A 26,538-nucleotide genomic window follows, 5' to 3' on the forward strand; every position below is an offset into this window, starting at 1 on the left:
GGGATTGAACTCAGGTCCTTGCGCTTGCCAGGGAAGCGCTTATTCCACTGAGCCATCTCCCTGGCCCCGATTTTTTTTTTTTTTTTTTTTTTTTTTTTTTAAGGTATAGCTTCAGTAGTTCTAGGAATTCCTGAGAGGAGAGAAAGTAAATCTGCTACACTTTCACCTTCACTTGCAAATGCTGTATTTGAGAGCTGTCTTAGTTACTTTTCTCTCCTTGCTGAGACAAAACACCCAAACCTAGAATCAAAGGGGGAAGGTTTTTATAGAGATTTCAGTCAGTAACTGACTGGCTACAAGGCTGGGTAGACGGCAGAGGACACTGCAGAGGAGACAGTTAATGGTGGGCAAAAGGTAGCAGAGCCCACAGAGGGGAGACAGGTCTCTTTCAGTCGCTTGTATTGGATCCAGGCTACTGGATTAGGGTGGTGCCAAGCCAATCTGTGGACTGGTTTAGTAATCACCCACCCTTAATCCCAGCACTGCACCATGAATCAGTCACATACCCTAGATTCAGCCGTCTCTGAGAAGCCCGACGTATGACTGCACGAGGGGCACGAGCATCACAAGAGCCCTGTCCTTCCTTCACAAAGCATTATCTAGGCCACGGTGTCTGAGGTCTTGTGATGTGCTGTCCAGCTTGAGCGCTGGGTCAGCTTCCTGTACATGGGCAGGTGTCTCAATAGTCAGTGTTTCCTGTGAGCTTTTCAACTCTGGGGTTCAAAGCGTTTTTCTGAGTATTAATGCTTTATTGGCAATGTAAGAACTTAGTTCCACCCTCAGGAAATGTGCAGATTATCAGTTTCATGCCTTGTGAATACTGAGCAGTATCTAGAGGCGGACTTCTTTAAAAAATAATTCTTTTTCTTGACATAAATGTGTATCAAAGTAATATTATCAAAAGAGCCATATCAGTCAACATTCCAAGGTTAGAGCTTCATGTTGTGGAACTAATGCTGCTGTATGAGGAAAGCTTTCAAAATTATACCTACAAATTTTATTTTCCTGTTGCTACTCCCCATTTTTCTGCAAATGTCTTTCTTCTCTGTTGCAGTAGTATAGTTGAGATTTTATAAACCAAGATGTATGGGATATTTATTCAAATTTTAAAAGAGAAATTGTATTGACCAATATTAACTTACTATTTCCTTATGCATATTTTCAATCACATAGGTTTCTTAAATTGGGAACCGTTAGTAATATCAACTACTTGTTAAAAACTGTGGGTTAGGCTGGGGATATAGCTCAGAGATGTAAGTACCTGCCTGGCAAGCACAAGGTCTCAAGTTCAATCCCCAGTACTGAAAAGAAAAGAAAAGAAAAGAAAAGAAAAGAAAAGAAAAGAAAAGAAAAGAAAAACTGTGGGTTAGGATATAACTGTTAGGTCTGTAGTTTAAATATCTGTATGTAGTAGGATATCACTCGTATAGAGCAGAAATGTGGCTCCCAACCAAAATTGGCCTTAAAACAAAGATAATAGTGAATCTAATTTTCTAGTTGATTTGACTTTGAATGTGTGCTCTCAAGGAGAAAAACAGATACATTTCATGTGGAATTTCACATTTTTAAAGGAAATTAAGTCCTATAGAAAAAAAAAAAGCTGAATTTTTCAGAGTTAAAGAGGGAGGGACTTGCAGCTGGGGAGATAGCTCAGTAGAATAAGTGCTTGCCTGGCAAGTGCAAGGTCCTGAGTTCAATCCCCGGTTCCACAAAAAAAAAAAGAAAAGAAAAAGAAAAAAAAAGAAAGACGGACGGACTTTAAGTTGAACATGGCATCATACCCACTCGTGGCTTCTCAGAAGCTGTCCTCTGATATGTTCTTTCACAACCCCCCAGAAGAAATTCTTTTTTGCATTTGTTACATTATCAGTGGTGTGAAAATATTTCTATCTTAAGCTATTTTAAATTTAGGCTGTTTTAAGCTATTTTATTTCCTAAGCAAAAATTAAATTTTAGCCATTTTTTAAAATTTTAAAATTATACCTGTTAGGACTTGGGAAGATGGCTCAGTAGAATAAGCACTTCCCTGGCAAGCACAGGGTCCTGAGTTTAATCCCTGGTACTGAAAGAAAAAAAAAGAAAAGAAAGAAAGAAAGAAAGAAAGAAAGAAAGAAAGAAAGAAAGAAAGAAAGAAAGAGAAAAAAGAAAAAATTATACCTGTTTTTCTAAAATTAGTTAAAATGTTGAGGGCTGACTTCCATACAAATGAAAGATAATTTCCTACTGGACTCCCTGCTCCTCCTTTCTGGAGTGGCGGGGAGCACACCAGTCAGGGTGAGGGCATGAAGGTAGTACCCAGACTTAGGGCATCAGGTGAGGGCAAGGAACAGAAAGGCAGCAAAGACAGAAGCAGGCACGCGGTGCTGAGCATGTCCTCTCTTGCAGTGTCACACTGAGCACACTCTCTGTGGGGACCCAAGTCAGTGCCTAACCATGTAGAGGCAAAAGACAGCATCGCCATGCCCAGGAACTGCTTGCTGCTTTTAGCCAGTATTCTTGGTGCTTAAAAAATGTTTTTTGGGGGGTGAAAGACCTTGCCAATCATGAGCCTGCTGTTAGGTGGGGGCAGTCAGCAAACGTGAATTTATTGTGGTCCTCTAAAACTGTCAAAAGATTGTCCCAAGAATGGTAAATGGTAAAGGAGATATTTCAAACCAGAAAGAGACTTACATACCAGTGAAATTTTAGCTGTTGAATTTATTTGAAACGTCTATTTAAAAACATAACTTTGACTTGCTTTGCATTTTATACCAAATTGGAGAAGCCTCACGGTGTCTTGGTTTCTGTTGTTGTTTTTGTTTTTAGCAGATGGTCCATACCTTCAAATATTAGAGCAACCTAAACAGGTAAGAAGATTAATGGGGTGGGACTCTAATAATGTTGGATCTCTGCATCTAATGTTAAGACCTCAAGCATGGAAAAATACTAAATAAATTTTACAGAGGAAGTAGGTTATCTGGAAGATCAACAACCTGCCAAATTATATAACAACTTTGCTGGTCCGCTTTCTATTTCTCTCTCTCTCTCTTTTTTTTTTTCTATTTCTCTTAATCATTTTTCTTGCACCACAGTGTAGTTCTGTGAAATCCCAGTTAACTATAGATCCTTGGGTTTCTGATCTCTCCACCGGTTTACCTCTCAACCTTTCCCAGGAAGGCATGGATTATTTCTACCCACTTTTGTCTATAAGGAAGTAAGCTGACTCAAAGCTCACAGCCACATGTGCATAGTCCTTCCCAAACCTCCTTCCTATAGGAGGTGCAGCCTCTTCTGTCCATAGAACTTGTAACCTAACGTACCGAAAGTGCTGCTTGGTGTCAGTTAGAAGTCTCTTCCTTCTGGCAAATCTCTTGGAGCCAAAAGCAGAGCAATTTATTTTATCAGGCTCTGCCTCTAAGCTCAGGGTGGAAATGGCCTCTCTAAACCAAGTTCCAGCTCTGTGCAGAAAGATATGTCAGCAAATGGAGGCCTCCAGCACTGTGAAAGGAAGAAATTGCTCTTTGCTGTCTGCCTATAGGACCTTTCGCTCACTAAGCGCTGTCCAGCACTCATCTCACTGATGACCAGGCGGTCCTCATCAGCTGAATCAGATGATAGCCTCTCTCGGAGGACAGGACCCCGATGGGGGACTTCAGAGGCTGCTCTGATTGCTTGCGGGGAGTCAATCCCTTTGTAGGCTGCAGGCAGCGCTGCCTCTGTTTACCTCCACCTCCAGCTCAACAGCAGTGATTTCTCACACAAGGCCTCACATTCTCCCAATAATTTCATCTTGAAAATTACAGGGTGACCTGGCCTCCTGGAAAATTTCCTAGCTTGTAGTTTTATGAAACTAAGCAACTAAAAGTTGTATTCACACCAAATTACTTTTTCAGATAGCCATTTTTATAAGCATAGCACCACAATGAGATTTTCACATATAGTTCCTTGCCACGGGCCCAGCAGCCCTAAGGAAAGATTGGTATTTGGGATTTCTTGGCAGGGTGAGTGGATTTCCAGGACTCAAGCCAATTCATTATGTGTGTGTGCCCAAGAGGTCACAGGAGCGCATCAGGTGTTTATTTACCAATTGCTGCTGCTTTGACATCTGACTTCAGTGACAGAGGCCATACGGAAGGCAGACTTTACTTGGATGCAGCAAGCTTCCCACTTGGCTTGGTGACTCTCCTGGAGCACTCTGAGATTAGCCGAGCCTTGAATCTCAGAGAGTCAGACTCAAAAACACATCCAGACCATGCATTTGAAGACATCTTATCTTCCTGAAAAACAGAATGCTAAATTTCCATGTACAGGTTGAAAATTAGCATGCATAGAGTTATAAATGCTCTCATGCAGCCCCAAGCATACAGTGAAGTCATGCACATGTGGAATCTCTTTAGTTCTACTCTCAGTAACATACAAAAGTGTACACGTATGCACTTTTCCAAGTGCCTCCAAGGGATTTTGCTATTGAAGATAATGAATCACTTTAGTCATTTTTTAAAAACCAGTAAAGATATCTGTGGGGCCTTCCTGGGCCAGATTTTCTGAGCTGTGATGGGAATGAGTCGCAGCATGGTCTACAGATCTCTGCATATCCAGTTCTGCTGCACATGGCTCAGCCCTAATTAGCTAATCCTGTTTTAAAACTGAAGCTGTGTTTGAATTGATTAGTAGTCAAGTAAATCTCTACCTCTGTAGTTAGCCAATTCTGGTTGCTACTGCACGTGCTGTTGCTTTCTCATGCCTTTAGAATTTCCATTTCATTATTTAAAGTAAGCCACCAGCCATTGCTTAAAAGGCGTGGCTTTTTTTTTTAATTTCAATTTTGTGAGATGCAAAATAGAAGAAACACCCCTAATACCTCATTTCTGAGGGCTCCCCTGATAACCAGGCATGGGAACTTCAGAAGAGCCAAAATTAAGAGCTATGTGAGGTCTTGCTGTGGTGAGTGGGCACACACTGCAGATGGAGTAGGACAGGAACTGTCCAGTCTGTGGCACAGACTGAGCCCTGCAGCCCCTCCTCAGCAAGCAAAACATGCTGTGGGGTCATCTCTTGGAAATCAGCCTTCCTCAGAAAGTAGGGACAGTGGTCCAGCCTCCACAGAGATTCAGATGAGATCTAGAGACCTGGGCCACTCACAGACCATACAGTTCTACCAGTTGTCATCCAGTGAAGGAGGGCAGACTGCCCCTTGGGCGGTGAGCCCTAAGCTAACGAAACCTTACTGTTCACTGGCCTCCATCACATGTGCGGTAGAGACCTGCCCAGCAAGGGGTGGGTGGGAGCTGCTAACGGTCTAACATCTTAGCACTGTTCCTGTAATAGCTGCCCCATAATAAAAATAAGTGAAAGGCCAGGCTACTTCTTAAAGGACATGAACACACCCTTCTTTTCACCAGAGGGTGAAGCGGAATGAATTAAAACCACCCAGCCAGGTAGTTGCACAGTTCCAAACTACTGACTTTGCCACACACTGAGTGACATCCCCATGAAGGTGAAAACAGGGGAGCTTCCTTATGACTGTGAGGTCCATTTTTAGAATGGCCTTTGCTTTATCCTTTGCATACCAGGCTGAAGAATTACAAGTAAGCCCGCTTTATAGATCGTAAGCAGTTAGAACCGAGCCTTGCAGACTGGGCCTTCCAGATGGTATCAGTGGTCTTCTTGTCTGTCAGACAACAGGATTGCTAGGTCTGTCTGCTTGTAGTTATACACACATGACAGAGGTACAACAACCTCTTCACTGATGAAGCCCAGCTATAAAATTCCCAAGATCAGACTGTATAAGGGAGCATATAGCTTTTGTGCATTCACATCAGTTGATAGAAGCTTTAGTTCCTTGCTGCAATCATCATGAAATTAAAGCCTTCCCCATGGCGTGGAGAGAAGCTGGCGATGCACAGCATGTCATGGGTGTGCTGGAGCTAACAGGACGCCTCTGCAGCCCACCTCCACCAGTCATCATCAGCGGGGATACAAGAGTGCCTCTAAGTCACAGTCGAGGAAGCATGACGCTCCCTGCTGCAGGGAAACGGCAGAAACTTGAGATGAGGGAGCTCTGGCTCCGACCCCACAGTCTTGGCGTTGGTGTCGCTGCCGCAGCAGCCCACTTCCTGCAGACGCCACTGGGCTTCCCAGCCACAAGTTCTTGGTCATGCACTCATCCTGGTGACCTTGAGAAAGCCCTTCTGCTTCCCAGGGTCCTTTTCAGCAGATTCCTGTGTTTCCATCTAGCACACAAAAGCATTAGAAATTCTGTGTCTCTTTGTCATTCTCATTTAAGGCCTCCTTTTCATGCTTCTGGCACCGTGTTCACTTTTTCAGAGAGGATTCCGTTTCCGTTATGTGTGTGAAGGCCCCTCACACGGTGGGCTTCCAGGTGCATCCAGTGAGAAGAACAAGAAGTCCTACCCTCAGGTCAAAGTAAGTTTGGGGTCTCCTCCTACGAGGTCTCCCCCAAGACTCAATTTCCTAGATGCCAAATCACAGAGCAGCTTCAAATGATTCCATTTGCCTTTGCTCCTGAATAGAAGTGTTGGCAAGATTGTTATAGTTTTCAAGTGGAAATCTGCCGTAGCAGTAGAAAGGACAGGTTTTAAACTGTTAACATTTCCATCAAGTAGAAATGTTTTTTAAATTAGCTAAGAAACTTTTACTATTTCACAATCATGCTCAGTGATAAACCCTCAAGCTTCTAGCTTTGAAGCAAATGCTTTGTTTTAGCTCCAGAAATCAGTGAGCGAGACAGGGACTGCGTGTGTAGACTAGATCATGTGTTGTTCAACATCATGAATTCAGATTCAGACAGTGTGACAGGCTGTGCACACTTCTGAGCCTCCGTGTCCTGATGGTGCGGTGCTAAGCAGCAGCTTCCCTGAACCCTTGGGAAGCTCGGGGAGGACGCTTCTGTACACTCTACAGGGACCTCAGAGTCCCCAGCCTCGTTGTGCACAGATGCATGCTGGCGCACTGGGCGTCCTTGGGCCAAACTGTGGGTACACCTGTGCCATCGCAGGTCCCTTCATTGTTTGCTGATTGGACTAAGAATAGCTTTCTCTTAAGTTAGGTCAGGCTTTGCTTCCATGTTTGGTTATGGTTTTGCAGGAAAGCCAGTTTGCTGTTACAGTGTAGTTGTTTATAAACATTTCTATTTATTCAGTAACCCAAACCTGAGGCCAGAGAGCCATCAGCACTGCCCACCCTGATGCAGAGCATGCTCGGAGCTCCTGACCGTGGCTCAGCAGGTCTGGCCCTCAGCAAAACTGTGATGGACGGAAATGGTTCTTTGGTTTTTCTAGGCTTGCATTGCTTCTTCTCTTTCCTCGCACTCCTTCTAGATCCATTCCTTTCTAATTCTTATCTTTGTTTTAAAACAAAAGAAAAAATACTGTACTGTTGTTGTTTACCTTTGAGTGAAATGTAGTCCTAGTATTAGTTCTGTGAGCCATATTTTCAGTTAAAGCTTTCAGCTATAGTTGCATCATGAAGACATTTTCCACATTAAAGATAGACAGGTAAATGTGATATTTTTAGTCCACAGAAACAACCATGGATGGATGAATGGATAGATGAATGGTGGATTGATAGATAGGTGGGGTGGATGAATGGGTGGATAGAATGGGTTGGTGCATGGATTGATGGGTGGGTGGTTAAATGGGTGGATGGAAGGATGGATGGATGGATGGATGGATGGATGGATGGATGGATGGATGGATGGATGGATGGATAGATGGATGGATGGATGAATGGGTGGATGGCAGGAGCTGGTTGGCATATAGTGGCTAAGTCCCACAACAGGCTGTGCTCAGAGGTACTAGTAGCATGGTTCATCCTAAGCGCTGAAGCCTTGGAACCAAAAGATAATGGTATAACTCTCAGTCCAAGACTTGAAGCCTTGAGAATCCAGGGGTGAGCATAGTGAGGTTGCTAGTGTATGTCCAAGGGACCAAAGGCTGCAGAGCCCAGGGCTCGGACCTCCTCTTCTAGGAGGAGTGACCCCATCCAGGAACAGAGACCTTCTCCTCTTCTGCTTTGTTGCTCTTTCTAGGCCTCCACTGGTGGACGTGTCCTCACAGACACACCTAGAAGTGGTGCTCTGCCAGCACCCTGGGTATCCCTTAATCCAGCCAAGTGGACATCTAAAATTAACCATTGAGACAAGGTCAAGGATTTCAACCCTTTAGACCCTAAATTAGGAATCAGAAACACCAACAAGGAAGAGAATTAGTGCTCACAGAAAGCCATTGATTTGCCACATACTCTGCACATATTATCTCTTTTAAAAATTTGTAACATTTTAAGACACATCTCTTCACAAAGGTCAGAGGTGCCATGCCTGTAGGGAAACTGAAGCTCAGACAGGAAATTAACTGGCCTTTCCCATGGGACTGTAGCTTTTTGTCCTCAGCACCCTGGCATTCAGGACCCTCTCTATAGAGTGGGTGCAGTGAGGTGCCACTGGGGACAGGGGACCAGGGATAGGATATGGCCATGGCAGCAATAAGGCACAGAGAATTCTGGAAGACAGGGCGGCTCAGGATAGAGCAGATGGTCTGGGCATCAGATCCATTGCTGTGGGAATACTTATGTACACTTGCGAGAAGGCTCATTGAAAGTTGTGTCTCTTCAGCTCTAACACTGACTCTAATTACTTAGGAATTGACCAGGCAGGGGCTGGGGTGCAGCTCAGGGCAGTGCTGGGCTGGTGAGCTGGAGGCCCTGGCTTCCATCCTCAGCTCTGAGAAGAAACAAATAGAAACTCGATTGCTATAGGGTTCTGTGTCCAAGCACGTGTATGATGCTTAAGAATACACAACGTCATAAATGTATTCACTAACACTTTTCATTCATTGAAGCTCCATCTTCATTCCACCTCCTCCAAAAACATATCATGGCCCAAAATGATTTAGAAGTGAAACAATTTATTGGCTATCAGGTGTTCTTGTCGAATCATATGTATATCCATGCATGTCATACTTAGTGGGAAATTCTAAAGCTCTAATAATAAAGCAAGACCAAATATGAATGTACATTGTTTGGCCTCAGACAGACTGCCATCATCTCAGCATTTTGATTTTCTAGTTAAGTGTATATTTATTAAAATGCCACTCGGTTAAAAGATAAGGAAGAACTTAGAGTTTCCCAACTTGACCTCGAGAAGCAGCCCTGTTCCCTGGCTGATGTTGTGCACTGAGCGTTTACGTGGCTCTGTTGTTTCTACCAATTAATGGAAGTACTTTTTTGTAGCGTTATGAGAGGTGAGAGGGAGGGAAGCAAAGAGGCATTGTGAAGGGTTTTATTCTGGAGTTTTTCCTCCAGGATCTTATAACAGTCTTTTGATAAAAGACTCCCATGGGTGACAAATCACAGGATTTTAAATCCTTTCCCTCCAACACTTGGACATCGAAAAGGGATGTTCTCGGCATATTTCCTGCGAGGAGAATCTCTGTACCTGCACCAGCTTTTGTCCTTGTGGCGATCTCAGGGAGCTGGAGAGAGTGGCCATGGGGCCTGGGTTGGGGTCTCTGAAGCTCACACTGTGGTTGTTGTGGGCCAGGACTCTTCATTGTGGGGGCCGCTGGGTACATGGTGGGATATTTAGCAATGGATTAAAGTATCTCCAGACATCCCTTGACAGGGATCATCCTCACTTAACCAGTAGTGTAGGCACAACGCTGAATCAGTCTCACCTTATCCTGTTGATCCTTTTCCAAAGTAGGATCACATAGATTGAATGGAATTGTTTATATTCATGTATTACTGGATAAACATGAGCTTTTTTTGATTAGTGTTAGCAGGTCTTTATTTTCAAGATGATGATCATAGTGTCTGAATAATTTCTCCTAGAATCTCTTTTCAGTTTATGTGGACATTAAGAATAAAGATAGAAAAGAGGAAACGTCATGTATCTTAGGCATTCTCCCTCATACGACAACTGCATCCCTGATGTGGAAGCTCTGTGGACTGCTAGGAGCTGGCACCAGAGGCCCAGTGGTCCCTGTGCAGCTGCGTGGTCACACAGGTGGCAGTTGGGCATGAGTCGTCTGAAGGACGGGAGCTGGTGGGGGTGAATGCTGAGGCACACTTCATGGGACTTGCAGACATTCTGTCCCTTGAGGATTCCCACCAGCTCTATGTAAGTCACTGAAAGCCAACCTGGCTCTTGCATCTCCTGCTGGGAGTGCCCTTGCACGGAGCCCTGTTGCCAGCCTCTCACCAGTCGGAGGTTGCTTTTGGAACCCAGGCTGCTGTCCCTAAGGGTACAGCTCTGTGTGTCTCTCACAGAGCTGAGCCAAGAGGAACGAATCCAGATCACTTGGTTTTCTGGTGTCTTGCTGTGCATTCCTTTTCTGTTAAAGTCTTTAAAATTATAAGAGATTGCATGTGTGGAAAGTTTATAAACGGACCCTAGTGTAAGTTGAAGAGATGTGAATGGTTCCCACTTCACGTGGTTGCAGCTAAAGCACACCCCCACACCGCACCACAGACTCGGCTTCTATAGGAGACTGCTGTCTGAGCACTCTTTCTTGGAGTTGTTTTTATGCTCATACTGCATGAGTACACATTCATGAATACTGGGATTCTCGAAACCATACCAGCTTCAACTCAACACTGATTATATATCGTGGCTCCTTTTCAGGATCCATGAGGGGTTGTTAAAAATTAACCTGGCCTCACTTTGACCCTATGGATTCCTCTTGACTATGTAAATCAAAATGTGTTTTTACACAGTGCAGGGTTTGTGCTGCCGCATGAAGCAGAAATAATTCTCAGGGGACATTAGAGGGAGGGTTGCGTTGCAGGCCAACTTCTGTGTTGCCCTATTTGAAGGAAAGTTTCCTGTTGCTAAAGGGTTAGTGGCCCACCACGCCAGCCTAAGACGTTACCCCTGGAGTCAGCTGGGCTCTGCCTTCTGGGGCGCTGGCAGAAGCGCAGAACTCCAGGCCAGCATGTCCCTGCCTGTTGGTGACTCAGCAGGGAGTGCCAAGGAAGGCTCCTGCCTCCTCTTCCCGACAGCCAAGCAAGATTTCTAATCTCCCTGCGCTCCTCTTTATGAAGGTGAGGAGACCCAAACCCGGCCCACTCGGGTTGCAAGGAGCGGTCCCTCTTCTCCGGGTCCCTCCCTCCATGGTGGCTGCTGGACACCTTCTGCCCCCTCTGTGCACACAACCAGCAGCGGCCACTTTGTTTCCAAAATGCCAAGAGCTTTCTGTTAGTGCTGTTATTTTCTTGTTTTTTGTAAATATCAAAAGCAAGGGATTGAAACCAAACTGACACAAGTGGAACTGTTCTTAAGGAGTGTTTTCTGAAAGCTATCGAGAGTGCTGACAATGAAGGCTCCTATGAAATGCGTGCCACCGCCCCCAAAAGCCGGTAGAGAGAAGTCTCCTGGTGCCTCTCGTGCAAGAATTCTGAATGTTAAGTCTCTGTCCAGGTCTGTGGGGCTCAGTGGCTCTGTGGTGGCTCCTGTGGCTGTCACGCACGTCCCTGCATTACTGGCTGTGCCTGTACACACTTGTCTAGTGCAGGTTTCCTGTGCAGAGGCTGCAGCTGGGTACTGATTTTGAATAATGTAGTCTGACTCAGCTTCTGACAGCCTGGGGAAAAGATCCCCGATAATCAATCCACCAGGCATCAGTGTTTCATTAGATGACACTTTAGTTAATTAGACTCCCCTGCCACCTGTCAGGAGTTTCCTGGGCAGTGTGGCCCTAAGAGGATTCAGCTGGGGCCCTGGAACACATGGAACAGCTGCTGTGTGGGGCAGGGCGTCGAATGTGCGGACTTCAGCCCTTGTCACGGCTTTGGATTCCTGAGGCCGGGCTTGGTGTGTGTTTTTCTAGGAGACTGTGTGGGACTTGATCAGATTCTCAGCATGGTTAGGAGTGTGTACTGCAGGGCACACAGCACTGTAGCTTTCTGACAGTAGCTAATTAAAAAACTGGTCTCTGGTATCTTAAATTTTCCCCCTTTTTCTTTTTGCAGTTTTAAAATTTTCCATGTGTATTTTCCCAGGATTTTTTAATCCATTTTATGTGAGTTGGAATATTTGAGGTTGCTCAAGATGTGTCAAGAAGAGAGTGGAGACTTAGTGCCGGTGGCCAGAGGAGGCCTGGCTGCCTCCCCCTATCCTGGTTGAGTGGGGCTGGAGGGAAAGGACCCCTCATTAGCAGGCCAGGTTCAATGTCAGCTCCGCTCTGGGCAACCTGCCAGCCCCCACCCCATCCCCCATGGAAAACTGAGCGGGACTTCTGCATAATTTTCCTTTTAAATTTTTGCATTGGGCTTCTAGAACAGAATGTTACCTTGTCGAGTGTTCGTAAAATCGCCTTCAAAAGCAAACTCAGAAGCTGTTCAGCTAAGGAAATGGATAGCCCAGTCACTGACATGGAATTTACCCTCAGACACAGCAAGGAGGACAACAGCCTTCTCAAATTTATGAGTCCTCAGTTGTTTGTGTCAGTACCAGCTTGGTGGCCTGGCAGCCTGGTGGCTCGGCCATTCCGTTTTCCTTCCCTGCACTTCCCTGACACTGTGCTGCCCTGGTGTCCTTGCTCAATGTGAGCAGACCCCAGCTGTCTCATGGTCTCCAGGCTCTGTGGTGCCACATCCTGTCACACCCCAGTCACTCTCCTCAATCAGGAAAAGGGAATGCGGGACCCCATGGACCTGCAGGTCCTGCCTCTGTGCACCACCCACCCCAGAGGCTCCTAGCTCACTGCCTTCCCTGCCTAGTCCCCCAGAGTGGGCTGCTGATGGCATTCCTCTAGGTCCCTGTCTCCCCAGGATAGTGATTATCACAGTGTGCTAGCATGCTCTGGGTTGTGGTTGGGGCTAGAGTTAAACATCGCAATAACCCCCATTTTAGAAGGGAAGAAATGCCTCTCCCTGAATCCCATAGCCCTAGAGGACAGAGCCCTCTATGCTGGCCTGGCTGTGGTGTGATGTAAGAACCCCGTCGTATCCATCATGGAACATAATTAATTGTCCTGGTAGAGAAGACCTGTCTCTACTTGTTGCTCTTTAAATCTGTGGTTCTGAATCATGGGTGTGCATAAGAATCATCCAAAAATATTCTAACCACAGGGACACCTGGGTGCTCTCCACAGGCCAGGTTACACACATCAGCTGAGTCATCCAGAATTTTATGGTAGAGGGCCAGGGATGCAGCCCAGTGGCACAGGCGCCTGCCTGGCAAGCACAAGGTCCTGACTTCGGTTCCCAGTACCTAAACAACAAAAAAAGATAAACAGAATGCTGTGGCAGTTTTAAGAACTCCTCCTATCATATAAGGACAGAACATAACAGCAGATGATCTGGTACAGAAACCCTGCCGCAGCCATGGAATAGGACACTTTGCCATTTAAAAAACCCATGCAATTATGAGGACTCTGCTACGGAAAACTTCTTATAACCTAATACTAAATAGGAAACAGACCTCCAAATTACTTATCCTAGTCTTTTTATGAAGCCTCAGCTGAATCGAAGGAGAGGCACTTCAGCATTATTTGCCTATGAATTAAGCTAGATGGGGGGTGCACCTTGAGCAGCAGGACCCTAGGCTGAAGGGCTATGCGAGGCAGACTCAATGAGCAGCACCAGCTCCAGCCCATTTTAGTGGAAGATAAGAGGTGGTAAAAGTGTAGAGCTCTGTACTGCTTTCCTTGTGAGATTTGTGGGAGCCGGTGCCTTGCGGGTCCTGAACTGTGCTGTGCATGAGTCTCTTCTAAAACAGAGTCCAGGCATTGATTTGGTTCCATCTCCCAGCCTTGTGATACAGTAGATAATCCTGCCACTGCCAAACCCCCAGAACAAAAACACAGCACCTGGATCAAAACTGTGCCCCCCCCTTTTGTCTTTGATACAGTGGCACTTAGGAGAAATAGTGAAGGTCCCCAGGTACCAGAAGGCAGAGAGTACAACCACAAGGAGCTAGGCAGAGTGGAGAGGGGTCCTCCCTAAGTCTCCAGAGGGAGCACCTACCATCTGCATGGCTAGACTGTGTATGCTAACCCTCTAGAACCGTTATTTGGCTTTAAACAACACTGTCGTGGTTTCCTAGGCAGCCCCGTGCCACTGATAAGATACGTGTGCAGACCAGTGTGAGGACATAGTTACGGAACCAGGCAGGACTTTCATAAATTCCTTTCTCCCTCCCAGAGCTTTCCTACACCAGCCTATGTTACTTCTGAAAGTAAGTTTTTGGCATCACGTCCAATCTCTGTCTCCCACCTACCCACCCCAGGTAGAAGGAAGGACATGGTACCCACAGTCATTTAGTAAGGCTTTGCTAGAAATACACTGGTGAAACTTTTGTGTAGTTCCACAAGTCCACAAATCAGCCAACTTCAGGCGCTTGGTGGAGACACTCAGTTCCTGTCTCTCCTCACATAGCTGTCCTCCCTCTATCTCTGTATCTGTACCTCCCTGCCCTTTCTCTTAGAAAGACTCCAGACAGTGTCATTAGGGCCCTTCCTAACCCAGGATGATCTCGCCTTGAGTAATTCCATCCACAAAGAGTTTGTATCCAAGTCAGATTGAGTTCTGAGCATCCTTCCGAGTGGGCATGAGTTGGGGAGGCTCTGTCCAACCCACTCCAAGTGTGTAATGGCACTGAGATAGACCAGTAGTTCTGAGGGTGTGGGGCAGTCCCTCATCAGCCCCATAATGCCTCTGAGTCTGTGGGATTCCCCTGTGAATCATCTTTGTGTATTTAGGAAGTAGTAGAGAACCCTTCAACTTGAAGAGGTTTGCAGTGTTGCCAGTGTTTTGAATACCTGAAGAAAGAGAAATATCTATGTATTTTCTCACTAACCAATGAGGGATATGTTATGAAATGTCAGAGATCTGTACATACACACCAAAAAACACCCTGATCTGTAGGATCAACCAATTTCGCTGGCATTGTCAAGTCCAAGCTCTGAATGTGGAATCAACTGGCTTGCACAATATCTGAAAATTTACCTCTCATCTCTAGGAAGCTGCTCAAGCCATTTCCAACATACGTTGCAAGATTTTGCAGAGGCTGCAGGTCACACGCTGTGTGTTAGCCATGAGCAATAGTCAGATCAAGAGAAGAGGACAGCTTGCTTGTGATGAGACGCTATGATCCTGTGTCACAAAATATGGCCACCAAGACTGTGGGTTCTAGTGACTGCATCAAGTGCTCACTTCCAGGGCCTCAGGGCAGGAGGCGGGGCTGAGAGCAACCGCTAGGTCTCATTGCAAGGCTGGGAATGGGATGCAGTGAGCTTCAGCAAGTTGCTTCACCTCTTCCAATGTTCTTTTTCTTGTTTTCAAAATGAAAATAAAAGTATCTACCTTACAATCACCAGACAAGTATAAATGAAATAAATTACATAATACCACCTAGCCAGGTCCCTGGTACCTGATCCCAGTGGATGCTCACTGGTTTGGGACAATTACATTTGTAATGAACAATGCCTGTGATAGCATCGTTGGTGCCATGGGAGGGATTTTTGTCTGTGTTGCTCACTACTCTCTCTCCAGCCTCTGGAGTACCAGCAAGAATGTGAAGGGGGCCAGCAGCTCTTTGTGTAGTGAGCAAGCAATCAGTGCACAAAGCTGCAGGTGCCATTCCCAATGGGGCACTTAAAAAAAAATACTAAAAACTAGTTTGTAAAATTTATTTACAAGTGTCAACCGCATTTAACATAAATTCAAATAACGCAAAGACATTTAGTGAAAAGTAGGTTTCCTCTCTGCCTGAGACCCCTGTCTTCCCGGAGAGAAGTATAAGAACAATTTCAGGGTTTGGCTTTTCCAAGTACGCTTGGATTTACAAGGTTAGGGTGTGTGTGTGTGTGTGTGTGTGTGTGTGTGTGTGTGTGTGTGTCTGCCAGTGGACTTACGCATTCAGGTGCATATGGACATAAACCCTGAAGCACACATATTTGCACACACAGGTTCTGTTCACCTACACCCCTCCCTTGCTCCTTTCACTTAATGACTTTTGCACATCCTTTTGCACCCATAGACCTCAAGGGCAGGGACATCGCCACATGGTTAACAGCAGACCCACCCTGGGAATAGTGGGCTCCCCCATAGTGGGAATAGTGGTTCCAATCTAGATCTTGCCCTAACTAGCTGTGCGATCTTGAGTGAATTGGTTAACTTCTCTGTCCCTCTGTAAAACTCGATCACACAGCATCAGCCTCACAGTGCTGCTGGGAAGTGAAGTGGGCCAGGGCTGTAAGGGACAGTGCTAGCCCATGGCAAGCACTGAGCTGCAGGGTTTGTGCATTCCCCACGGACTGCATGACAATCGTCACTGCGTGGTTGTGTGGGTTCTTCCAGCCTCTGTGCCCACTCCTTTCCTGCCCCCATCCAGAGCACACTTGGAAGCCTACCCTGTGCCATCACTTGATACCACGTATGCCCTTAAAGCCACGTCTTTGTCATGCTTGACCTTGGGTATGAGTTGTCTTCCACCATGTGTCTGCCTTTCCCTTCTCTTCACTTGCCTGAGCTGCCGCTCTCTGCTGACTGTCCCAGCACTGCAGGCATTTACTCTGCGTGGCCCCATTCTCTCTTGAAACAGGATGACCTGTGGCATCCTCTCAGACCTGCCTTGCAGATCTCTGTCACACTGACCTCACAGGGTGCCATCTCCTCTTCCCTGGACTTCAGGGTCTTACTCTTCATTATACCCCCTACAGGAGAGGCATGGGGAATACCTGCTGACCTGAGCTGGACTTGGGTGCTCAGTCATTGCTTCCCATAGTTAGAAATGCCTAATTAGTAATGTCAGGAAGCGTGCTGTCCCCCACCCCTCACTGTGTACTGGGTACACATGGTCCTACCCCACGTGTTAGTGTAAGACAGACTGGATGAGCAATTTGACCAGAAACATGCCCTCCCTCTCCTGGCTCTGTGTGTGTGTATGTGTGTGGGGGGGGCTGTACATGTGGACACACACATGCGTGTGGCATCTCTCTGCACATGTATGTGTGCATATTTATGTCCTGGATTCTTTTCTCCAGCCCAGACTCCCACTGTGACACCCAGCTGCAGGCTTGCTCTGTGGTGGACATGGACTCTTGGGCACTGAATAATCCCAAGCAGAGGCCCAGTCTTCACCCCCTGTCAGCTCTTCTTCGAAGCTTACCTCTCTCAGAAACTCTTGATGTCACCCTTGCCTGAGCACCTCTCAAGCCCCATGTGACCTTCAGGTCACTGTCACCTGTGCCTGCAGAACTTGTCCCTTCCTGCCACTCCCCAGCGTACCCCACTCCCAGTGCCCTTCTCCAGTGCCTACCGCAGACTTAAATTCTTTTCTGATCAATTACTAATTGGTGATGCATTGGTGATTTTCTACTTCTGTCATTTCTTATAATTGTTGGCATTTTTCTTTCTTTTAAAAAAGATAGTTTTCATTGCTCTCCTTTTTATTTTTTTCTTTTATTTTGAAGAGTAAAAACAAAAGCAAAACAAATAGTAGAAAAAGACAGAAATAGGACAACGTATAGGAGTACCTATATTACAAATGTTCAAAATGAGACTAGCTAATTAACAATGGTTGTTATATTATTTTTATCATCAGATCTGTTGCTCAGATTAACAGAAACAGTTATGCAAGATTGGAAAAATAATTACCAGCGCTTGCTTTCAAGAAACCCTAACTTTTTCTATTTTCTTGTCTTTACCTTTTTAAATTTTATTTACCTTTTTATTTTATTTTGAAGAGTAAAAGCAGAAGCAATAATGAATAGAAAAAAAGAAACAGGGTAGTTTACAGCAATACATATGTTATAGATTTTCAAAACAGGAATAGCTGATTAACAATGGCTGTTACTACTCTCTTTTTCAACAAGATTTTTTAAAATTATAAATTGAGCATCCCTAACCTAAAAATCCAAAGTCTACAATATTGCAAAAGCTGAAATGTCTTGAGTGTCACAGATTTCAGATTTCAGAGCATTTCAGATTTAAGCTTCTTGGATAGGCGAGGGCCAGGAGGCCTTGTCTAACGCTAATATTCCAAAGTCTAGGGACTCTGAAATGCATCCAGTCCCAGACACCTCAGATAAAAGAAGCCACGGACCTTTCATCATTATTCATGATGCTCGGACAGCTTGGTCATGGCCGGCGGGCATCTCTCGCACTTGCTCCCACATCCCGGTGGCACAGCCGCAGCCAGATTTCACCACATTCTTATTTCTGAAGCCATGGGATACCCTAGCTCACAGTTGACATGTCAGGCTGGACTTGCCCATCTCTCAGTGGAAAGTCGATTTACAGAAGGGCTTGAGGACAGACTTTTCATCCAAACCTCTAATTCTGGTATAACCCACAGGGCTCACACTGGCCTCTGGCGTCCTCTGCCTTTGTCTCCTCTCTTCCAGAAGCTAGGCCCTCTGTCCAGTGATTTATCTTCCCTGTCCTGAAATACACTCAGATGCTTAGTTTGGAGACAAACAGGATCATCTCAAAATCTCTACCATCAACATCTCTTGCTACAAACTTAGCAGAGTTGGAAGTTTCTCTGTGGTTGCCTGGCCACAGGCATCTTCCATGCGCTCAGTCAGGACAGTGTCTCCTTGAGTCAGATTTTTCCTGCATGCCCCTGGGGGCAAGAGTTAGGCTACTGTTTTGTTCATTACTACATTTTAAAAGTTCTCCCATCCCTCTTGATTTAATTTTATTTGTTGATAGTAACCTTTGCCAGTCTCACAAAGTCTTTCATTTGTGTGAAATTAGACCTTTTAGAAATAATGAGAAAGTCAAGCTGTTTCACTGCTTTTTAAAATGCAATTGTAAATACCGTCTGGATCAATGGAGCCGTGATTTAAAGCTCACTCTGCAACCTGGACAGGGGAGCCCGAGGTGCAGACGTGGGTCTCCTCCTCTCATGCTTCCTCAGTCCCTTTGTTATGGTTTGTGTCTAGATGCCTCATGCAGTGATGGGGCAGGCTTCTGGAGTTTGTGATTAATTCATGATCCAGTGCTGGAACTATGGATGTGAGTGCTACATCCGCCTTGGGGCGGTTAGCCTGTTTGCAGTATAAGGGAGGGGAGGCTTGCTCTCTGCCACTGCTCCTCCCTTTCTGCTCTTGCTGCCTATGCTGTTTTCCACCGCCATGAAAGGCTACCTTCTACCATGTCGCACTCTGTCTTGGAGACAGCTGATTATGGACTGAAACCTCCACTAACTGTGAGCTAAACAAACCTTTCCTTCCTTAATTTTGGATGTCAAGTATTTTGTCTCAGCAACGAGAGAAAAATAACAGAGACACCCTTCATCCTGTCCCTGCCAGGTGTGACTTGGGCTCTGCAGATACATGTGGTACTGTCCCTGCCCTGTCCCAAGGCCACATGGAACCACAAGAAGCAGATGCCTACCAGATGGTGTTAGGAATTTCCTGGGGTCACTGAGGGACAGCAGGGTGCCTCTGTGTGTGTGTATGCCTATGAGACAGTGTGCCCTCAGCGTGTATATGTGTGGGGGGGGCAGAGGACTGCAGCAAGAAGATGTACCCATGGCTGGCACTGGCCCCAGGTGTCCACACACTGCCTCCTGCAAGGAGCCTTGAGTTCTGGGAGGCACCTGAGACCCTATTTCAGGATGACAGGGGTTAACTGGCATTAACCAGAGGGCTGTTCCAGGACGAGCCACAGAGATCTTTCCCCAGTCTAAATACCTGTGCTCCGGCCTACATGGAGCCCTTTAAGCCTCTTATCGAATTCCTGAGTGACATCAAGTGATAGATAACAACTCACTTAAACTCACATAACTCTTCAAAAGCTGGGGCAAGGTGCCAGGTCCTTCAGCAGTAATGTTGAAGAAATACATGCCTCCAGAGAACAAATCACCTCAGGACCGGGTGGGAGAGAGAGGATTTAGCAGCCACTGCACAAAGGCAGACGTTCCAGTTAGACCTGAGCCAAGCAAGCTCTGGGGCTGCCAAGCCAGGAAGCCCCCTGGGCTGCGCTAACAGAGGCCCAGTGTGTAAGATCGAGGAGGTGGTGGTCTTTCTCTCACAGCAGGAGTCGTGTGCCCTGCAAGGCCTGAGATGGACAGCAGGGAAACCAGCTTCTGTGAGCTTAGAGCAGGACTGTGAAAGACTTTGCTGTGTTCCATTGCGGAGTGGCCCCTCAGCAGGAGGAGTGTCCTTTGTGTCCTCGCAGACAAGAATGGCTGTCAAGAGAAGGACATGCCCAGGCTGGCCTGTTGTTGAGGAGCGAAGTAAGGTGTGTGTGGAACTGTGGAACTGGCTGCCTGGGACAGGACAGGGTGACAGAGCACAAGGCTTGACACTAGCTCTGGGAAGACCCTTTGTACTTAGCAAGCCCCTACCTTCCTTCCTTCCTTTTTTTTTTTTTTTTTTTTTTTTTTTTTTTTTTTTTTTTTTTTTTTTTTTTTTTGTGTGTGTGTGTGCCATCAGAAAAGATTTTTCCTCAACAAATCAGGACCTGACCTTATAACAAGGGCTAATCAACACGAGGAGACGAAAGGACAGTCACAATTTTCTAACAAATTCAAAAATCATAGAAAGCAACAGCAGCCTGCAGGCCATATTACCCGAGGCTGGAAGTGCATGACTGGTCTCTCCAGCTAGGCTGAGGGCTTTCTGAGCTGGTTTAGAGTGCTCAGATGCTGGTGTTGCCCTAGAAACAGCGGGACGCTGGGGTTTCCCCACCTGCCCTCGTCCTCGCATGCAGACGCACAGGGCTCTGGTTAACCTCAGTCTGACACGTAGCTTGTGTCTTCTCTCTCACTGTATTCATGTCTGGGGGTGGGAGGTGACCAAAGCAGCAAGAAGAAATCAGACAGAAAATTTCCCAGCTCTACTCAGTAGTAATTCTGGTATAGCAGGGGCTTTCCACAGGAAGTGATGCCAGCAGAGCCCAGGGCTCTGTGCCTGGTGCACTCTCATCCTGAGGCCAGGGACAGCCGTAGTCCCTGCCCAGGTGGCCTGACTCCCCGCTGCCAGTCAGTGAGTGAAGCCTGACTGCTTCTGTAAGCTGTGGCTTCTGTGACAGCAACAGAATGGATTTTCTAAGGGAGAAAAATCTATCGTGAGGGCGATGATACACTTCTAAGAAATCAGTGGTATTTAATCCCGAATCCATTTGGGGATCACAGTGTCAAAGATATTTTTAATTATCTCAGATTAGGTTTGGGAGGACTTGCCCACCCACGTAGGCCTGCTGGAGTCTCTGAGAGTAAGCACTTCAGATATTTACCCCCAGCTTTAATGACAATAGTGGCAATCTTTTCCTAACATAAAGGTTTTTCTTTGTCTCTAAATTTTGGTTTTCCATGCTATCAGAAGTCCCATTGGAACAGGTAATTTAAGTGTTGGTTGTATGTTTTCTCAATTTGTAATTGTGGTAAAGTGCATTTAAAATGTCCATCAATTTGTAATGAAGTTTACCTGTAAGGTTCCTTCCTACACAGATGTTTTGTCAATTTCTTTTTTTTCTTCTTTCTTTCTTGCTTTCTCTCACTCTTTTTCACTTTTTCTTCTTTCTTCTTTTCTTTCCTTCCTTCTTTCTTTCTTTCTTTGTGTTGCCGTTGTTGCTTGCTTTTTGTAGTTTGAAGCAGCAGTCCTTGGGCATTGTCCCGTGTGTCTGATGCGTGTGGGCAGGAATAACAGACTAAGAGCTGAGAGCGTGTTTGAAGTCATACAGTGATTCCACCCAGGAAGCTCACAAGGCTCCCAGAGGTTGGGGAACTTGGGCAGGGTCACAGCTGCCTGGTGACAGGCACTCTGACCATCACCTACACAAACACTTAAAATTAGCCCAGAAGCTCTCATTTGAAACTGTAGACTGCAGGCCCGGTCTCTAAGCAAACAAAAAAAGAAGTTAAAGTATTTTGAGAAAGGTAAGCTAGGTATGCCACACTCAAGACAAGAGACGCCTGACACAGATGTATTATGTCAGAAGGAAAATGTCGGGCCAGAGAGATAGCTCAGTAGTATAAGCGCTTGCCTGGCAAGCACAAAGGCCTGAGTTCAATCCCCGGTTCTGCAAAAATAAATAAATTAATAAAGTCCCTGTTTAAAAAAAAAGAAAGAAAGAAAATGTCCTCCCACTGTACCAAAATAGGAGGTTTTGAACAGTCTCAAAATTTGAGACTTTCAAGGGTTTTAAATTAAACCCAATTTATTTAGACTCTCCCTAAACATTCCTATTGTTCTCCCCAAAGCTGGAATCATACTTGAAAATACGACTTTGGATAGTTTCTTAACTTCTGCCAGGCATGAGGTGCATACCTGTGATCCCAGCACTTAGGAAGCTAAAGCAGGAAGATTGCCCTGCCTGGAATTCAAGGCCAGACTGGGCTACACAGTGAGCTCAGGACCTGCCTGGACTAAATAGGAAGACTCTATCACAAAACAACAGTAATATCCCCCAAAATTTTATTCATTTCACACTGTAGATATTTTCCAGTGTCTTGGAAGACAGTCTCCCTGCAAGCAAAAGTACTTTCCCCGTGGAAAGGCCTCAGGCAGGACAAGGGCCTTAGAAATGATTCCTCTAATAGCAGCTGCAGTCTGAGGCGAGGTGTTCTGACTGTCGTTCAAGGTCATTGACTTCCTGTTATCACTGAGGCCGAAATATTTAAGAAACTCCATGGGACTCCTGCAGAGCCAGATCAGTGAAGAAACCTGATTATGACAGGAATCCTCAGGGTCCTTTGCTGGGACAGCTTGGTGGCCTGCTGTTGGCATCCGCTCCTATTGGAGCAGCAGGGCTGTGCACCCTCTTCCACCCTCTCCTTCCTTAAAGGCATCTGTCCACCAGAGCCAAGGTTTACCCATCATTATTCTCTTAGCAAATGCTCAATTCCTCGTTCAGCACACATTGGGTCTGTACCCAGGCCAGAGACACAGTGTTAATGGCTTTGTCCTTGATGATACTGAGCAGAAAAACAGCAGCAGAGGCTAGAAACTAGAAATCTCTGAGGTTGAATGGCACATGCAGGGGCCAAGAGCATGGACAGGGACAGGAAGTGGCAGGGCTGGGAAGATGTGAGGTACAGATCACTCAGGAATTTGGGCTGATCCTTGCAGGGAAACAGGTGGGCACTGGGCATCTTCCTCTGGGAGCAGCGTCTTGTGACCAGCCTGGGGCTCCAGCAACGAGATCTGGGCAGAGGCTGTGAAGGGAAGCCTGACGCGCAGGAGAGGACTGCAGTGATCTCAGTGGGTAGCTAAGCTCAGAGCACACGCAGAAAGGGGCCAACTGAAGACAGAAAGGTGAGGAGGGTGGGTGTGATGACCCAAGAAGGGCCAGCTGGGCGCCCTGAGGTGTAAGATGTGGGACAGAAAGGAAGGCTAGAGAGGTCAGAAGTGCTAAAGGTGACGAGCATGTGAGATGGCCATTCAGCAAGAGTCATGTGGTGTGGCAAGCTAATCCAGAGTGGACCTGGGTGTATAGGGGAAGGATGGTGGACACTAGAGATGGCCCGAGACCTGCTCTCTGGAGGGGAAAGAGGACAGAGCTGTGGCCCGAGCAGCATGGCGCAGGGCAGAGGGTTGGGGGCGACAGTCACCCACCCGTGACACAGTGTGGAGTGGAAATGAGAAGTGACTGCTGAGCTTAAAAACATGAAGTCAAGTGTGACCTTTGGGTGCTTTTCAAAGTTTAAGCAGAGGGGATTTAGCTACCTTGTGAAGGCACCAGAAGAAGTTGATAGCTCACCTTGGTGATTCGAGATTTCCTTGCGTGCTTGGGAGGAAGAAAGAGAGTGAGGTCCAGGAAGACCTGAGTGGGTATTAAGGATCTTCTCCCTGGATGACAGAGACTGGAAGAAATCTTGGTTCTTTTTTCCCCAGTAGTGCGTGGCTCATGGGTTTCAATAAATGGTAACCTTTAGAGTTGTCATCAGGGAGGTTATTGTTTTTAGAATAGGGAAGAAAAGACAGCTATCTGTAAAAGAAGGAAAGAGCCCCCCCAAGGGGTAATTCACAGAGGTCTGGAACAAGGGTTGATGGTGAAGACAAAGTGGTTATTCCTGGAAAGGGGAACAGAGTTGCAATTCTCTGAAGAGGGAGGGGAACTTGCACCTCAGTGAGAGCAGAAGAGACTAAAGGGACACAGTGGTGGCCTCCACCTTCTTGTACAGAGCATGAAGGAAGCATGAGAAGGCATGCAAATGGATGAATCCCTTGTCTCTCTCGATACCTGTAGGACTTAGTGTGTACTGTGTTCATGTTTTATAATGAAGAATCAATCGGGAAGATTAAGTGAGTCACCCAGGAGGTTCCTACTGGGAATGGAAGACCCACTAAGGGCCAAACCAGTACAGCTCCAGAGCCCATGTGCTCCCTTACTTTGAGATGTTGAGGTCGTAGTCCTGCACCCCTCATGACCATCCCCTTGGCAGCTGCTCCTGTCAGCAGAGTGACAGGCAGTAAATTTGGGGGGATCAGAACTATGGGCCCTTAGTCCCCAAGGACTTCGAAGAAGAGACAGAAGTACTGAGCAAAGCAGCGCTGAGACTCTTAGTGCAGGAGGAAGAGTGGGGAGCAATAGTGTGGGAGGACGGAGTGTCCCTTATGGTCCAGGCGTAATGGTCCCCTTCCCTCCTCCTCCTCCCACAGCTCCTGAGTTTTCGGTCTTTCCAGGTTGGAATCAGCCTGGGGTCTACAACTAGACACACCTCCCCTTTGAGTGGCATTCATCCCCAGTGGCAGAGGTCACATTCTAGACTGATAGCCATGGAGGGGGAGGAGTGGGACCTAGCCTTCTTTTCAGAGACAAAATAGCAAAAGGAAGAATTTAGTCAGCTTCATTTGCTCTCATCTCACACAACTCTGTATTTTAGTAAGTTGCCTTCACTAATTAACATTTTATTCATGTCTGGATTATTTAATTACATACTCATTAAAGAATTAATCATAGAATGCCCACAGTACAGTAAGCATTATTGCAGGCACTGGAGAATAGCTATGTTCTAATGGGGAAGAAATCAGCAGGCAGAGCTCATCAGGAAATGTGCAGTAATTCAAGGTAACACGTAGAGAACAGCCGAGGAGCAGGGAAGGTAGGCCAGGGCAGTGGAAGCTCCAGGCAGGGGGCTGGGTGACTGGTAACCCTGGCACAGGTATCCTGGGGCTGTGTCCCAGGCAGGCAAGAGCACCGCACTGTGGGAGCTGTCCAGAGCACAGAGCTCACTCACCTGAGCAGGTGCAGAATGGCACTGACAGGATCAGGTGACCGGGTCTTCTGAGCTTGGTATCCACCTGGGCTTTGAGGGTAGACAGGCACTGAGGGTCAGTGTCTCTGCCTTGGTGTGTTCTTGCTACTGCTTTCCAGCGCTGAGGGTCGCGTGCAGCCCTTCACACCCGCTAGTGAGTGCCCTTCCCCAAGCTGCGTCACCAGCCCCTCCGTTCTGATTCTAGCAGGGTCGTTTCCGTGTCACTGTCCACCATGGAACTTTTTAATCAAGTGTACACAGAAGAGGATAATAAGCACCTGGCAGTAATTACTAAGCTTTATTGCCTTTTACTTTTGGAAAAATTTGAGCAGGACAGAGGCAAGACTTGGCCTGACCAGACTTGAACAGGGCTTCTGGGCAGAAGGGAGACAGCCCAGAGATGGGCGCTGGCTTGGAGCCTGCGGTGGAGCTGGCCAGTGAGGGCTCCTCCTGAAGATCTGACTCCGTTCAACACAGATTATGCTTCACTCCAAGTAATGTGGGGACACATGCAGTAGGAGAATGAGAATGCAACAAAGCAAGGTGCCTGGACACCTTCACGTTCTGCTTGAAAATGTGCCCAGGCCCCTGAAGACTACCCGGCTTGAACGTGAACATTTCCCAAGGTTTGTGCACGTGTGCGTGCCGTCCACTCCTGAGGCCTTCATGGTCTGACGGGATGGATTCGGGCTTTGACAGCGAGGTGTGGCAGCTGTTGAGGTAAAGTCCCTAGTGACTTTCATAACTGGCAATTATGTGTTTCCTGTTCTGAGTTTGTATCTGATGGCATAAAACTGAAAATCAAAGCCCCGGAGGCAACCTAGGTCAGAGTGTGACAGGAGGCGGAAGTTGTGCACCCTCTGTGGGTGACAGCCACCCTCCCGTCATGCACAGGCCCTGGCTGTCTGTGCCCTCTGGCCTGGTTCTGCAGTTCCGATATGGGTCGCCACTCAGGGCCTCTGGCGGGAAAGCACAGTTTGAGTCAGTGCCTCGCGTGAGTACCTTGGGACACCTGTGTCGCAGCGGTGGTAGAACCCAGGAGGCTTCTGACCCTCAAGCTCACAGAGACACTTTGAGCATAGTACTGACCCTCTGGCTCATGCCTGGCTCCTGTCCCCAATTCCTCAGTGCCACCCTGGTTCCCATTCATCTTTAGCAGGCAAACAAAATGAGGGGGGCATGGGGGCCTCAGATTGGGGTCCTCTCCTTAGCAATAGAGTTGACAAGTGATACCTGGTGAGAGGATCATACAGGAGTTTGGGAAGGTGGGGCCCCATGGAGCTGAACCTATGCTCCTTGCTGGGGACACTCACCCCACCTGCTGCCTAGTTGTGTCCCAAATCATCCTCAGAGCTCAGCCCTCAAGGACCCCAGAGCCTTCTGCC

The 26,538-nt window shown here is 46.8% G+C and overlaps 1 protein-coding gene across 1 annotated transcript in view; it reads left to right on the plus strand.

The window, feature by feature from the left end:
* LOC111813324 (nuclear factor NF-kappa-B p105 subunit-like) overlaps window positions 1–25,761 on the plus strand; it is a 53,551-nt gene extending 27,790 nt beyond the window's left edge. The window contains exons 4-6 of the mRNA XM_023703892.1: window positions 2,806–2,846; window positions 6,307–6,405; window positions 25,738–25,761. Coding sequence (XP_023559660.1) covers window positions 2,806–2,846; window positions 6,307–6,405; window positions 25,738–25,761 — 164 coding nt within the window. The remainder of the gene's footprint in view (window positions 1–2,805; window positions 2,847–6,306; window positions 6,406–25,737) is intronic.
* Window positions 25,762–26,538: the final 777 nt, after the last annotated feature.

Source organism: Octodon degus, unplaced genomic scaffold (assembly GCF_000260255.1).
Source record: "Octodon degus isolate 3935 unplaced genomic scaffold, OctDeg1.0 scaffold00183, whole genome shotgun sequence".
In the NCBI taxonomy this organism is placed as follows: Eukaryota; Metazoa; Chordata; class Mammalia; order Rodentia; family Octodontidae; genus Octodon; species Octodon degus.